Source organism: Dendropsophus ebraccatus, chromosome 3 (genome assembly GCF_027789765.1).
Source record: "Dendropsophus ebraccatus isolate aDenEbr1 chromosome 3, aDenEbr1.pat, whole genome shotgun sequence".
Taxonomy (NCBI): domain Eukaryota; kingdom Metazoa; phylum Chordata; class Amphibia; order Anura; family Hylidae; genus Dendropsophus; species Dendropsophus ebraccatus.
In genome coordinates this window covers 177,385,597-177,402,320 of record NC_091456.1, presented here as the reverse complement: position 1 = coordinate 177,402,320, position 16,724 = coordinate 177,385,597, and the positions used below count along the sequence as shown (strand labels likewise).

General features: G+C 44.8%; 1 protein-coding gene across 1 annotated transcript in view; it reads right to left on the bottom strand.

Annotated features, from left to right (window-relative positions):
- Positions 1–16,724, bottom strand: part of DYM (dymeclin) — a 201,393-nt gene that overhangs the window by 26,377 nt on the left and 158,292 nt on the right. Inside the window, exon 16 of the mRNA XM_069963208.1 lies at positions 13,730–13,843. Within this exon, the coding sequence (XP_069819309.1) occupies positions 13,730–13,843 (114 nt within the window). The remainder of the gene's footprint in view (positions 1–13,729; positions 13,844–16,724) is intronic.

The window sequence follows — 16,724 nt, the reverse complement described above, 5'->3', positions numbered from 1 at the left end:
GACTCGTGCTTACATTTCACAGGAACACAATGTATTCATTGTTCATCCCTTAAACCTGCCCCAATGTCCTCCAGATGAGCAGGTTTACATGAAAAGTCAACTATACTCTAGGAGGTTGACACTTGGGCTCTTACGGGAGATACTGATGGCCATAATGCATCCTTTCTTTTGGTTAAGCAGGGGTTAACCATCCCGTGTGTGTGGGAACATACCATACTGTGTGACACATACAGGACGAGGCTTATCCAATGCTACTTCTACTCTCAACACTATCAGATGGTTGATGCCACTGGAGACATTGTTGGACTACTAGAGGGAAGTGTATATATTTCTCTGTGTATACACAGGCTGGCAGGAAGTCATATTTCAAAAATTTTCCTCAGTTTCAAGTGACAGGAGACAGACGAGAAGAGATACATTATTCAATAGATACATTATTATTGCATATACATGTCCACCGTTGCTCCAATGCATCTAAAGTAGCTTTGTTGTTAACCTACTGTTTTGCGTCTACAGTTCCTATGCAGATCTATGTCTTCATAGTTATACACTATATACAAACAAAACAGCTAAATTCTGCTTTTTTTTTTATTCTAAATTTGGACTAGAGCGCACCTCACTGATCACTGGTGCATGGCCCACAGAAAATCTCCAAAGCGGTAAAGTGAAGCCAGCATTTATAGGATTGTGATGTTATTGATTATATTTTTATTGGATATAATTGGAGATGAGCAACACTAGAGTATGCTGGCATGGGGGTGGGCAGCCCTATGGCCTATCACTGTATCCATGTTTTCCAGGCAGCCTTAGGGCTGGATGCAGTGACGGTATGTGAAAAGTGTAAGTATGAACTGGAACTGGATGCAGTGTAAGTATGTGCACAGTGAGATCCGAATAGGTGGGGATGCAGTCAGGTATGATAAAAAGCCATTGGTAACCTTCTGGATTGTGGGCGGAAATTGCAAAAACCCAATAAAAGCCCAGGAAAGTATGAGGGGACATAAACATCATGAAGATATTTATTCCTGGTCGAAAAGTTCCCATGCACCTTATAAATATAGCTGGCTGAACCTGCCTCCAGTGGTGTGTCCGGCCTGCAGTATATGGGCCCTCCCGACACATGGATGTCAGTAGAGAGAAAGTCAGGCATGATGGATTTTCAACATCCCAATCTAATTGCTCTTAAAGGGATAAGATGGCGCAGAGCTGTCTGACTGTGGCTTAACCATCCCATAGAGAACATGTGAACGTTCAGCCATACCACCCGATGAACAATGGTGCAGACATATCCATACACACTTTAGTCCATATTGGCCTGTACAGGTGTTCAGACTGGCCATACATGATCAATGACACTGGGTAAAGAATAAAAAGTCTTCATGGGAATATTTTAAGCATAGTTTCATGGATGAAAGATTTCTAAAGATCTTAAAAATGCCATATATAGTTTTGATGAAATCTCCCCATACACATGAGTGTTCTATATGGCTGAGCGCTGATGTTTTCTCTGTGGGGAGGCAGATAACTAGCCGATTGTGGAGGCCCCATCCGAATGGAGCATCGCAACATCCATGTGCGCCACTATTTATCTATAGAAGCCATTAGAAATAGCCGATTATACATACAGAATGAATGGAGTGGTGGTGCACATGCGCATCATTTTATAAAAGGACGGGAATCATTTTCAAATGAAGAATATAGTTTTATTGTAGAAAACCCTCTAAAAACTGGAGTTAGGGAGGTGTAAAAAGAGCACTACCCATATGAGCTTACAATCAAATATATTCTGTGCCAACCTCATACCAAGGACGTATGAATGTATATGTATGCCCTATCTATTGGAATCCTTCTAATTGCTATATCCAGGAATTTGAACTCTGAATTACCTTGTAAATAGACACTAGACTGAAACAAAGAACGCATCTCCACCCAGCAGATGAAATGGTATGTGTGGGCGCCAGAGGCTTTGAAAGTTTGTGAGAGCATTGTTATAAAGACTCGGAGACTATTATACCATATTACAGGAAGTGCACAATCAGCAATAGCCCTTTCATTAGAAATACTTCATTGCCATTGAGCTCAAGGGTGTTGAAAATGGCCCTTACTCATTCATCCTCCTCAGTAATATCCCACACAAGTGCCGTAACCGACCTCGGTGCTATATACAAGACTGAGCTAAATAAATCTAAGACTCTGGCGTTTACTGTAATCGTCTATTGTGATACACCCACATTTCCCATGTAACCCATCACAGCGTCCCGCTCCTTACACCCCCGAATTCTCTTCTGTTTAGATCTGGGGGCTTTTATCATAATGAACTAGAGCTGCAAATCTTTAAAGGTGATATCCAGTGCTACAAAAACATGGTCACTTTCTTCCAGAGACAGTAAGACTAAGGGCCCTATTCCACTGGACGATTATCGTTTGCATATCATTAACGATTAACGATCGCAAACGACCACTATTGCGAAAGACCTGAAAACGTTCACTCATTTCCATTGAACGATAATCGTTACTTATGATCGTAATTGCGATCGTTTTTTCTTCGCTATTTATTCGCTATTGCATTCGTATCTATTGCGAACGACCGAACGATGTCTTATTCAACGCGAACGATTTGCGAACGAGCAACGATAAAAATAGGTCCAGGTCTTATAAAGCGATCAACGATTTCTCGTTCGGTCGTTAATCGTTAACTGCATTTCAACCGAACGATTATCGTTTAGATTCGAACGATTTAACGATAATCTGAACGATAATCGTCCAGTGGAATAGGGCCCTTAGTTACAAAAGCTCACCCAACCTGGAGACAAAAGTGGTGCTGTCTCTGAAAGAAAGTGGCCATGTTTTTGTAGTGCCAGATAACCCCTTTAATCCCAACAGTCAACTCATTTATATATTAGTAGTGTGAATGGAATGGTAATGTCCAATGTTAGCGAAGCCTACAGGGAGTTCAATGTGCAAATCATGGCTGCAGATCCAGAATCACACGGTAAAAAGTTCTTAACTTTTTTCCAAGTTACACTTATGGAACACTGGACTGCACCAAGGTCAACTGGCAAATGTTGATGTAACGATTAACATAGGTTTCAACTTCTGGAAGTAGACAATAACCTTTGCATTCACTGACAGCAAACGGAGATCAAGTCAGAAGGTAACAGAACTTGACATATTTCGTATGTGTTTTGTTCAAGGAGAAGGATATTATAGAATTTTGTGTGGTATATGGGCTCCATGTAATCACTCCATGCAGCACCATCTATGAGTTAGTGGCGCTACTTGGTCCCAGTCTAAGGGTTAGAGGGGAAATTTTATTCTTATTATAGAATGATTACATTAAAAAAAATCTGAAAAATTTAGTTCCTTAAAAGGGGTGATGTAAAGAAGCAAAGAAGGTAAAATCATATGTGTACCATATACATAAATCTAACACTCGCCCGTACTTAACGTCAGTTAACGCCAATATTTGTTTGGTGTAATAGGACGTTAAAAGGCCATGATCAGCTAAATCGTGGTCTTTCAATACAGCCTGATCACGTCAGTGACGGTCTGCTGCCCATCGCTCCGGGCAGTGAGCAAGAAACGAGGGGGATGCAAGCGCTGAACTGACAGGTTGGTGCTTGCTCCCCCTCATCATACCACGTAATACTGCCTTAACGTACATCATGGTAACATTTGTCTTCTCTATGCATCTGATCACTTCCTGGTTTCCTCACTGAACTGTGACCCTGCGGTTGCTATGCAACAGTGCAGACACTTTCCTGTAATCCCCCTAGCTGCATGTGAAGTGAAAACCAAATGCCAGCACTAATGGGACAGATCATGTGACTGGGATTGAACTGAGCATGAGTGACCTAAGCTAGTGGATGCCTGGCAGGTCGTAACCAAGAGCAACAGGTCATCAAACAGCATCAGATGGGAGAATTAGGGTGTCTATATTTCTCAAACAACACATTTTCAGAAATGCTTTGTGACACCACTGCTTTAAAGGGGAACTAGTACGAATCTAACCTGCTGATAGCCCCCTATAGCGTCGGGGACGCTGAGGAGGAAGGTATTTGTGTTACCTTCCTCCTTGGCACTGGTCCCGCACTGTTAATGGGGGTAAACTCTGCTCCGGAGCACTGTTAGGAGCATTTCTGCGGCATCAGGCCACGCACTCCTTTGATTAATATTAGAAGAGGTGAGCCGGATGACGAGGCAGTGCTCCTAACGTTGGGCTGGAGGGGAGTTTACCTGACTAAGAATGTGGGACCAGCGCAGAGGAAGAAGGTAACACACACACACACCTTCCTCCTCAGTGTCCCGGGCAGCAGGTTATGGTCCGTTTACACGAAGCGATAATTCGCCCAATCGATCGTTTTGAAACAATTTGAAGCAACAATTTGGTTTTTATAACTATCAGCGCTAAGACGAATAAATCGTAAAAAAAATTGTTAGAAAATTCATTAGAAAAGTTGTTATTGCGATCATTTTTAAGATCGCTTAAGCCCATCTCACATATAGGGTGAATCTATAAAAGACTGTTTACACAAAGCGATCTGAGAATTTTTAGCAAAAGACCAACGATGATTTGTCGCTTGATCGTTCGCCGATTATCGCTCAAATGTGCTCGTTATTGCGAAAAATTCGAACAATAATCGTTCCGTGTAAACGCACCATTAGATTCGTCTAACCTGCTGATAGTTACCCTTTAAGATACATCTATGGCTATGTTCACCATGTGATGGAAAGGATTTTCAAAATCCCACCTACCAGGAACAAAAAAAAAACAAAAACAGAAAAATAAGGGTAAAAACTGAAAGAAAAACAGAAGAAAAATTTGTAGTGTATGTCTTCCAGACACCAAAAAGCGAAGCCTGACATACTATGGATCTGTCCCGGGGAAATGCCTAAAGCACGCCACCACTTCTTGGCGGAGGTCGCCCGTCTCCATGTACACACAAAGTCACAACGGTTGTGAAAGCAACACCGCGTCCCAAATCCGGAAACGATTTCCAGAGAAATGATGCTGACACACAATTTTCCTCCAGATCTGGAATGCGTATTTTTTTTACGATGTGCCCTTTCCATCTGAAGGCCTTATTACTTTTCTGCTGGCGGCCTTCTAGACAGAACCTGATATTACATGGGAAAAGGGTTTCAAAAGCAGAAACCCAAGACATGGCTGCTGCTGCTGCATACTTTCCAGTGTTGACGCTGTCGCTGCTCTGTTTATTCACCATTCTGTATTTTTATCCGAGGTGTCAGAAACACATTTACATGTTCTTTAAGCTCGTGCCAAGAAAACATGTAAGAAATGAACAAGCGTTCCTCCTGGAGTTGCCTGACAAATCACTCAGCTGGGAAAACTTTATTGTGACATCAATATAGGAGTCATTAAAAATTCTAAAGTTCACAAAAAGTTCTATGTAGTCAGTCTTGGTTATGACCCTCCAAAAGGTGCACAATGGCTACAACCCATGGACCCGTCCTAAAGGAAAAAGTAATAGGGGTGACGGTCTTCGGTATATAACTATGTATAAATTATGAGCGGGATCTGAAAAGTAAACAGAGGTCACGTGTCAAGGAGGCAGAGCCAAGCTGTAGCATGCATGCCTCCTCACTCCCCCACCTTTCTCTGTCTGAATTGATATTCAGGACCCAGTGCTGGAAGACAAGCCGTGTATATTACCCCATACACAGCAGAGAAGGGTGGGGGAAGGAGGTGGCGTGCATGTTGTGGCTTGGCACTGCCTCCTTGACACTTGAACTCTGAACTTGATATAGAGCCAACTAATTTCCTTTAAAGGGTCTTTTCCACCATCATTTATCAACCTGTTGCTGGGACCACCACTGATCACAGAAACCTTGGCAGTCTCCAGTCTCTCTTGTGGTCTCCAGAACTGGGCATGCGTGCTGACGCTCCATTCACTGTGTATCGAGTACAGTAATTGGCTATGGGTCCTATTACACTGAGCGATTTTTAACGATTAACGACTAACGATCGCAAAAGAGATTGTTTATCGTTAACCTAAAATCGTTTACCGTATTACACAGGACGATAGTCGTTAGTTACGATCGTTACTACAATCGTTACTGAGATCGTTTATTCCTTCTGATCCCAGCAAAACAATGAACAATGTGCATTTACACTGAACAAATTTACAGTGAACAAATACAGAACTTGAGCGAACGAATGTGGAATTACAGCGAACGATTAGCGATAATTTTAGGTTCAGATCTTAATCAGCTATCAACGACACACGAACGATTTTTCGATTGTTGTCTGCAATTACACAGAACGATTATCATTTAAATTGGAACGATAACGATTTTTCGCATGGTAATCGTCCCGTGTAACAGGGCCCTATCTTAGATCCGGAGACAATATGGTACATGAGAAATATTCAGCTCCATTCACTCAGCCCTGTTCTGGAGATCATGTGGAACCCAGTGGTTGAACTCCAACCTACTACTTATTTTAAGCCAAAAACTCCTTTAAGTTCTATTTCTAACACAAAAATTATGAGAATTGTCCACATGCTTAGACCAAAAGCTTCCAATGAACTCGGTGGGCGCCAACGTAACGGTATCTCCTACGATCATCAGACTAAACAGGCAGATGCCCTCACCAGCCCCTTTACTGCAGCATCCAGCACAGTGGTGCCCCCATGAGTGTGGCTTAGATCATGAGCACGGTCCCTCTCATATATACTAGTCTAATTGTGTGTCTATGTATACATGTGCAAGTATATACATATCTATATGTGGGTGTACAATGTATACTCATACAGTTTGCTCTGTTACATAAGCTATCCTGTATTTTAGGGTGGTCTGTAATACCAGAGTTATTGTACCCCTGGGTGGCCGGATGAAACCTTCTCCTGGGTTTCTCCCGGTGAGTACACAGGGCTTTACTTCGGGATCTGTCTAAAGACTTCAATCCTGCAACACACACTTCTGAGCCAAGCAGAAATTTTCCAATGTCCCAGTTTGCGCAGAGCTGGCAGGCCCCCGCTGTAAAGCCGAACTGAGCAGGATCAGCTCTTTCTTATGATGAATTCACTGCACCATAAATACACGGGAATGGCCGCCCTGGTGGACGCTGTCCCCGGGATAAGTTCTCTATTCACAGGCAGAGAATAACAACGTTATAAAATGGTATTAAAGGGGTTTCTGGTTATAATCATTATATAACAGTACGCATCTTTCTTAATTCTTTACCAGTTTTAGGCCCTCTGCTTGCTGTCAGTGAATAGGGAAAGTGATAGGAGGACGGTACACCGTGTTTGCAGGGTGCTGCTCTATATATTAGGCGTCATTTGGTATTACCAGGCCAAGCCAGGATGAGAGTGATCTATAAACTAGACATGCTCAGAGTAAATACTTGTAGAAGCTGTCGACGTACGGCGCTGAAGACCCCGATCAGGGCTGAAGTGTTATTCAGAATGGCGTGCGTGCCTGTCAATGCATCATAAGCCGCCATACACATCCTGCAGCCATAAAGAAGGAGCGTGATTCACTGCCTCACTTCCATGATACGGAACACACGCTGAAACATTAAAGAAATCCGCACAGGCTTCAGGGGTCTAGTAAATCTATTAATATACATATATACACATATTTGTGAAGACAGGAGAGAATAGTCTGCAAACAGCACGGAGTAATTTTGCTGCAGAATTCAGAGTTTAGCTCTGGATGTGAACACAGAGCAGTGCATTGTGGAGCTCAGGTAACAGTAACACAGTACAACAGGTATTCCCCCCAACCCCCTAATGAACGAGCACACTCTGTGTGCTTGTGTTCCCAACTGAGAAAAGAGCAAGCTTACCAGCGGCTTATCTCCTCCAGAACCAAAGACTGAACATGTGGAAGTTCAACTGCAGAGTACGTCTCTCCCCCAATAGCTGACATCAGGGACACCCCCAAATACAATAGATGATTGATCAGCACCATAATCTGGGTGTTTGACGGCAACGCGACTAATCTGTATTGTCGTCTTTGGATTTCTGCTGTTAGGCCACATGTCTGACAACGGTGTTGGGCTAAACTGTTGTCGGCTGCCAAAGCATGAATGGGCTTTAAAATAATGGCCCACATGTACTCCAACTTTCTACACAGAGTTAACCCACGCTAGCAAGGCTAAAAACGTGCCACCTTACACTAAGTTGGCCGAACAGAGTTTTAAAGGGAAGCAAACAGCACATTATACTGCTCTAACCTGCTGCTATGTCCCTTTGTGCACAGGGAGCTGAGGATGAGGGTAAGTTATCTTCAGCAGGTTAGATTTGTCTTGTTTGGTCCCTTTAAGTTCTTCTAGTGCAAGGACATTTGCTACAGTTGAAACAACAACCTTTATGGGCTTGTCCACATAGCAGCTGAAAGAAGCATTTATGTGGAATTTCATTACAGAGTTTGATGCGGATTTAAAAATTCCCATTCATCTCAATGTAAAAATGTATGCATTAATGCAGAGATTACATTTTTTTTCCCCAGCAAGGTGTAGTCTCTCCTATTGAGGTCAACGGGAAGTGGTAGGTATGTAAAGCTGTGTGGATTTGGATGAAGAAGTCAGCATGGATTCTGCAACAGTGTGGATTGGCACCATTTGTGAATACGTCCCATTTTTACCTCCCAATAAGAACTCAACTGAGGGGGTTAGAAGACCACAAACACTATGTTCACTGGTCTCAAGTCCACTTGGCCAATTAGAAGCCCTCCGAGAGCTAATAGGTTGGGTCCTCCCCAACCCTTCCAAAGTGGCATGTTGCTTCCCCTTCTGATCTCCCCCATCTACATCAGGGATGGGGAACCTTCAACTTTTACGAAACTGCAATACCCATCATACCTGGACAGCCAAAGCTTTAGTCCTCGAAGCTACACCCTTGTGCTCCAGATACTTAAAGGGAACCATTCACCCCGTGGCCCCGGCAGAAACTGACATACAGTGACATAAAGGTCAATATACTTACCACATCGCTCCCGGTCCCATCCCGGATCCAGTTGTTGACACGGAGAAATCGGCGATTCTTCTTCTCGCGCCCATTATGGTAATGAGCGCCGCCGGGCCCGAAGTCCAGCCTTCTCCCCGCCTCCGAAACTTGATTGACGCCGGGTCTTCTTCCTCCTCGTCTTCTTTCTTCTCGCCGGATCCCGAGCAGGCGCCGTGACGGTTGTTTTCGGCGCATGTGCAGTTCACAATTGACGCCACTCCGCAGCTTCACTGTTTATTACGCGTGCGCCGATTGTGTCGAGCACGTATCCTGTTTACAGCGCAGGCGCAGAAGAAATGACGAGACCATCGCAACGGCGCGGGAATTCGTCAGAAGACTGAAGGCGTCAATCAAGTTCCAGGAGGCATGGATGGGCGGCGACGAGAAGAAGACCTCATGAATAAGTTGGACTTGTCTGTCGTTTCCTATGAACGTTGGACTCATCTCAGCTCATTAACATAATGGGCGCGAGAAGAAGAATCAGCGATTTCTCCGTGTCAACAACGGGATCCGGGACGGGACCGGGAGCGATGTGGTAAGTATATTGACCTTTATGTCACTGTATGTCAGTTTCTGCTGGGGGCCACGGGGTGAATGGTTCCCTTTAAGTCATCTGCTTACTCATCTATATTAGGAAATCTTATAACATAATATTCTTGTAGACGTATTGGTCAATGTTTAGTGAAATTGCAATGTGACCTTGGAGGAACCTCACCCCGTAACCTCACCCCCTTATCCAACCTTACTACATATGGATGGGAGGCTGATATCAGTGACCACCATAGAAAATTAAAGAAGAAATTACAAAGGAAGAAGTCGGCGTTACCCCAGCGGCAGGATAAACACTACGGCTATGTACTTATCCACATCAAGGAGGTTTATGGAGTGCAACTAAAAACATGGCTTCCCAGCTGATAAGCAGCGTCCAGGACAATGTTCCCAGCACTCACAAGAGGAGGAGGAGGCGATGGTGGTGATCTCCGGCCTAACCGCTCTATAAAACCCTGAAATAGGGCCTTTCTACCTTCACATTGCACATCCATCATACTGCAGATAGCAGACGATGGAAAGCCCCGGGGGAGCACCCTGGGGAGTGGGATAGCTGTGAGGTTATAAGCTATTTAAGATGGCGTGTTATACGGAGAAGTGGCAGATAGGGGGTCAACGCTGGCAAATATTATGCAAATCAGATGCGAAAATCCATGTCACCATTATATACTAAATAGGAAAACACTGACATGGAAAAAGACTTCGAAGCTTTAATTCACAGTAAATATAACTGGAGCAACCAGTGTCATAAAGCTGCCGCCAAGGCAAATACACTCATGTACAGTATGACTGAACAAATCACTATCTGACCACACATAGAATAGCATGTTCTCCAGCTGGTGCAAAACTACAATTCCTATCATGCTTGGACAGCCAAAGCTTTAGCTTTGGCTGTCCAGGCATGATGGGAATTGTAGTTCTGCAACAGCTGGAAGACCAAAGAAGGTTCCACCTCTCTGGTGTACAAGACAGACATATACAGGTACCCATAAAGATGATCAAGTAAAGGTCACTGATCTCCCCTATTTATACTAAAGGAAGTTTCTACATCCATATAGAAAAAGATTGTTTACTGTAAGAGCAATGGGACTATGGAGCTCTATACCAGAGGAAGGTGTTGGGGGGGAACTCACTACAAGGATAGAATATTGATGCAGTTATTAGATTCTGGAGATGAGTGATTGACGGAACGATTCTTGGGGCTACATACAACAGGACTGATATCTCTGTACAATGTAAGATGGCTGGTGGTTATGAATAGGGTGGTTCCCGGATACAGGACACACTATATACCCTCTCTAGCAGGGTGGGGGTACATATTGCTGGTATATTTGTGAGAAGCGTGACTTATTACCATTGTAGCGCTCGCTGCTCAGCAGCATGAAAAAGAATCTATTCTCGTTCCACTGGCGGGCAGCAGTAAAACTCACAGTTATGCGCTACCTCCATTAACAACAAAGACATACTTACACAAATACCGCCGTGGCCTCCTAAACGCTCCCATTAAACAAGCTGATGCATGTGAGGTTCAGGCACGAAGATCTGCAGTTGTTGTCCCTAACTGGGATCTACGTAAGTTACTGCAGGCATGCAGGGATTACAGGTTATAGTATAATGGCATAGACTCTGAACCAGCCAGGGATGCAGGAGGATTGCAGCTCTGAAGCCTGCAGGTGTGAATACTATGCATGTAAAGAATACACAAATATACCAGAGTGTATGGGTTCTTTTATTTGGTGACCAAGTGTACTGGAAAATGCAGCAGGCTGGACTGTCCTATACAGTAAAAGGTATATGGAGATGAGGATGCTGAACATCAGAAGCGTAGTTGTTACTGTGGTTATTGGGGTCTGCACTACGTCTATTATTCCAGACTGATGTGTAAACTTTATTCTATACACGCTTAAAAATTCCAGCAGGTTTGTCTGTAGCACAAGCTATTACAGCTGTTTTGCACACATGCACGCTTCGTCAGATGGCGCTCACGCGCGAAACAGCTGTAATAGCTTGTGCTAATTAGTGGTTGGCGTCCGAGCCCGCGACAGATGAACCTGCTGGAATTTTACAGCTTGTATGGAATAAAGTTTGCACATCAGTACGGTGAGTGCCCTCCAACTTCTATGGACATATTTATGAATGTTTTTGTATTTCATGAGGAGCACCCTGCACAGTGTTTTTGGTATATGCAACCTCATCTCGCGGTCCAATAGAAGTTGTGCCTGAAGGGTAGCGCCAGTACTGTTCTCTTTGTAAAGCTTATTATTTCAGACTATTACTCCCAGCGTGCCCTGCTCAGGAGTAGTTGCAGACTGTACAATTCTACAGAGTTGGACTACATGGAAGGGATTGTGCAGATCACGGTGTTGGACCACAATGGCAGCACTGCAGTTCGGGGCCGTGAATGGGGCCGTGCTGTGGCCTATTGGTGGCCACAACAGTGACAGCTGTAAGAAATCTATCAGAGAACTATCAGGAACTCATGTGATTGCAACACAACCTTATTCCCTGATCATAGCTGTAATGTGATGTGATCCCTACAGTGCAATACAATGGTGACCAACATCGCTGTGCGGCCCCTGCCAGAGCCTGGGAAGAACGAAGGGAACATATACCATGGTCTTGTAGGAAAAGCATTGTATTTGCTAATAACTTGCTGTTTGCAACCAGCATCTTGTGGAACTTTTTTGCATGAACAAACGGTAGAGAAATCATTCAAAACATTACACACAACCAGACCACTTCATTTTATACCCAAATCCACAAAAATTGTGCTCAGGGGATAGCCTGCTCACAGTGCTAGCTCCACCTACACTTCTAGCTCCACCTACATTACTAGCTCTGCTCACACTGCTAGCTCCACCTACATTACTAGCTCTGCTTACACTGCTAGCTCTACCTACACTACTAGCTCTGCTATCTTCACCTACACTAAAAGCTCCACCTACATTACTAGCTCTGCTCACACTGCTAGCTCTACCTACACTACTAGCACTGCTATCTTCACCTACACTAAAAGCTCCACCTACATTACTAGCTCTGCTCACACTGCTAGCTCCACCTACACTACTAGCTCTGCTCACACTGCTAGCTCCACCTATATTACTAGCTCCACCTATATATTACTAGCTCTACTCACACTGCTAGCTCCACCTACACTACATGCTCCACCCACACTACTAGCCCCACCCATATTACTAGCTCCGCTCACACTGCTAGCTCCACCTACATCACTAGCCCCACCTACATTACTAGCTCTGCTCACACTGCTAGCTCCACCTGCACTACTAGCTCTGCTCACACAGCTAACTCCACCTACACTAATAACTCTCCTCACACTGCTAGCTCCACCTACACTACTAGCTCCACCTACACTACTAGCTCTGCTCCCACTGCTAGCTCCACCTACACTACTAGCTCCACCTACACTACTAGCTCCACCTACACTACTAGCTCTGCTCACACTGCTAGCTCCACCTACATTACTAGCTCCACCTATATTACTTGCTCTGTTTACACTGCTAGCTCCACCTACATTACTAGTTCTGCTCACACTGCTAGCTCCACCTACATTACTAGTTCTGCTCACACTGCTAGCTCCACCTACATTACTAGTTCTGCTCACACTGCTAGCTCCATCTAGACTACTAGCTCCACCTACATTACTAGCTCTGCTTACACTGCTAGCTCCCCCTACACTAGTAGCTCTGCTCACACAGCTAACTCCACCTACACTAATAACTCTTCTCACACTGCTAGCTCCATCTACACTACTAGCTCCACCCACACTGGTAGCACCACCTACATTACTAGCTCTGCTATCACTACCTACACTACTAACTCTGCCCACACCACTATCGTCACCTACATTGCTAGCTCCACCTACACTTCTAACTCTGCCCACACTGCCATCGCCACTTACATTGCTAGATCCATCCACATTATGTGCTCTGTCTATACTACTAGCTTCACCCACTGGTAGCACTACCAATACTTAGAGCTCCACCCACACTGCTATCTCCACCCTATAGCCTCCAATACTAAGCCCCACATTGAACTAATAAAGCTCTGCATAGGAGACGTTACCAAAATAGACCTAATCTGGCTTCAGACTATGGTGACGGGAATGGGGCTTTATAGAGTATCACATTACCGGTGATGGAGTATATAGTGCCTGGCTTCTCAGACAATAAGTCGTGTGCACTTACCCTGAGCCTGTCTTTGGGCAGTGCGACTGCGCCTTGTTTGATGACCTCCAGCACCCGCTCCACAGAGAGATCCGATCCGGCCTGCTCCAGACGAGAGCTGAAGAAGCCAATGACCTGTAAAACACACAAGGGTAAAAGTGAGTGCAGCTGTCCCCATATACCCCATGCTGGGCGCAGCCTAATAAAATAATACTATTAGGGTTCCACAGTTGTATACGCTGGCACCACTAAAGATTATGGGGCTCACACATAGAGGAAGAGAGGTAATGGTGGCACCACCCCATCGCTCACCTTGTATACTTTTACATGGCAGCTTGGAGGGGTTCACATAACTGCGATTATAACGCAATGTCAACAGATCCCCTGCCGACAGGTCACGGGCAGAGTGTAACATTTCAAAGCAGAAAGCAAGACGCAGTCCAGACGGGCAGGGTTTCCTCTGCTACCCCCATGGAAAGCCAGCAGGGGAGACGCAGGGATTCTACAGCGACATCCTCACCCGTGGTCTCCTCAGAACTCAACATGAAAAGGTTACTGAAACATTTCCCAGATTCATGTGTCTGCTGCGGTTTTGGGCTAAATTAAGGGAGATTTAACCGACTCTGCGCCGGAGATGAATGCAGACGATTTCAGGAGTCCTGGTTTACGCAAAAGTTATAATAATTAAAAAAATGTGTTTAGATTTTGTTAGGACTTGTCCAATCTTAGCATCACCGTATAACCAGATCAGTAGTCATAAATAAAAATTGCTCATCAGACCTGCTGTGGTGATAAGTCCTACACCAGATCCTGTACTTTGTCCTATACTAAGGGCCCTATTCCACCGGACGATTATCGTTCAAATTATCGTTAAATCGTTCGAATCTAAACTATAATCGTTCGGTTGAAATGCAGTTAACGATTAACGACCAAACGAGAAATCATTGATCGCTTTATAAGACCTGGACCTATTTTTATCGTTGCTCGTTCGCACATCGTTCGCATTGAATAAGACATCGTTCGGTCGTTCGCAGTAGATATGAACGCAATAGCGAATAAATAGCGAAGAAAAAACTATCGCAATTACGATCATAAGTAACGATTATCGTTCCACGAAAATGAGTGAACGTTTTCAGGTCTTTCGCAATAGCGGTCGTTTGAGATCGTTAATCGTTAACGATTATGCAAACTATAATCGTCCTGCGGAATAGGGCCCTAATCCTGAGTTATATCCTGTATTATACTCCAGAGCTGCACTCAATATTCTGCTGGTGGGGTCACTGTGTACATATATGTAGTTTGTTTATATATATATATATATATATATATATATATATATATATATATATATATATATATATATATATATATATATACGTATAATATACGTAATATATATAACATATTACAGTGGTGCTCAGCTCTGGACATCCCCTTTAAGGACAACAGTGCCCCTACATTACAGTGTATATATGACGTATATGTAAAGGACTGAATACAATTTCCTTTCTATGGGAACAACAAGGGCAGGAAGAGGTCGGCAGAGAAGCCAGAAAATAAGGAACAATGTCAATATTTAGAGCTAGACAAATCACAATAAATGTATTGACGATCTGTAATGATGTTTGTCTTCCTGTCGCTCGCCTGTCAGACGGACCGAAGCAGATCCAGTTCAAAGGCCGGGCGTGTAAGGGGGAGACGTGAGGCTCGCACGAGAGGACGTCTTCACACGGCCGTCTGGATGCATTTGGTTTAATGGCAAACACAGAAACCAGAGCGGAGCCGCTTCATTCTGCAGGAATCTCAGTAACAAGGTCTCCTTCATGTGTCAGGTTCCCTTCTGTACACCGGCAGGCCTCCTCGGGCACACTGCTGGCAGGCCTCATCGGGCACACTGCTGGCAGGCCTCATCGGGCACACTGCTGGCAGGCCTCCTCGGGCACACTGCTGGCAGGCCTCCTCGGGCACACTGCTGGCAGGCCTCCTCGGGCACACTGCTGGCAGGCCTCCTCGGGCACACTGCTGGCAGGCCTCTTTGGGCACACTGCTGGCAGGCCTCTTTGGGCACACTGCTGGCAGGCCTCCTCGGGCACACTGCTGGCAGGCCTCCTCGGGCACATCGCCGGCAGGCCTCCTCGGGCACATCGCTGGGTGACAGGCCTCCTCGGACACATTGCTGGGTGGCCGGCCTCCTCAGGCACATAGCTGGGTGGCAGGCCTCCTCGGGTACATTGCTGGGTGGCCGGCCTCCTCAGGCACATCGCCGGCAGGTCTCCTCGTGCACATCGCTGGCTGGCCTCCTTCATGTGTTCCCTTCTGTACACCGGCAGGCCTCCTCGTGCACATCACCGCCCATGTGGGGACTTTACATTGCATTTCTTTTTTTTACAGAGGGGGCAGCAGAGAGCACTGTGTCAGACTGCAAAGAATACACCACTTCCTGCAGGACATACAGCAGCTGATAAGTACTGAAGGACTGGAGATTTTTAGATAGAAGTAAAATACAAATCTATATAACTTTTTGAAAAAGGTTGATGTAAAAGGAAAAAGATTTTTGCTGGGGTACCCCTTTAATTTTGAGCGACCCATGACAAAAACAAGTGTCTGAGGTCTGTGCAGTCCTTCTAACAGAAGAGTAGAGCAGCTGGGCTCAGGCAGCTAGTAGCAGAGGCTTTTAGGCTTCCATATGGCTAGGGAACAACATATGTGTGATCCACCATTTGTAACCCAACAGCAAAGTAAGTGTTACTGGACTGGTGCCAACCTGGTGGAGTTGTGCTCTAAATCACAATCAATTGCAAAACTACAACTCCCATCAAGATGAGAGCGTGGCTGTAGAGATGAGTCTCAGTATAGGTAGAGTCTTCCAATGTCCCACACAAAATCATGATAACCTCTATGGCTGGATGTGAAGGGATGAAGTCTTACAGGATGGACTATGGGCATCCCCTGACAATTCTGGTCTGGGTTAAAAGGAGAAGTCTGGCAAATTTTTTATTAAAGTATTGTATTGCCC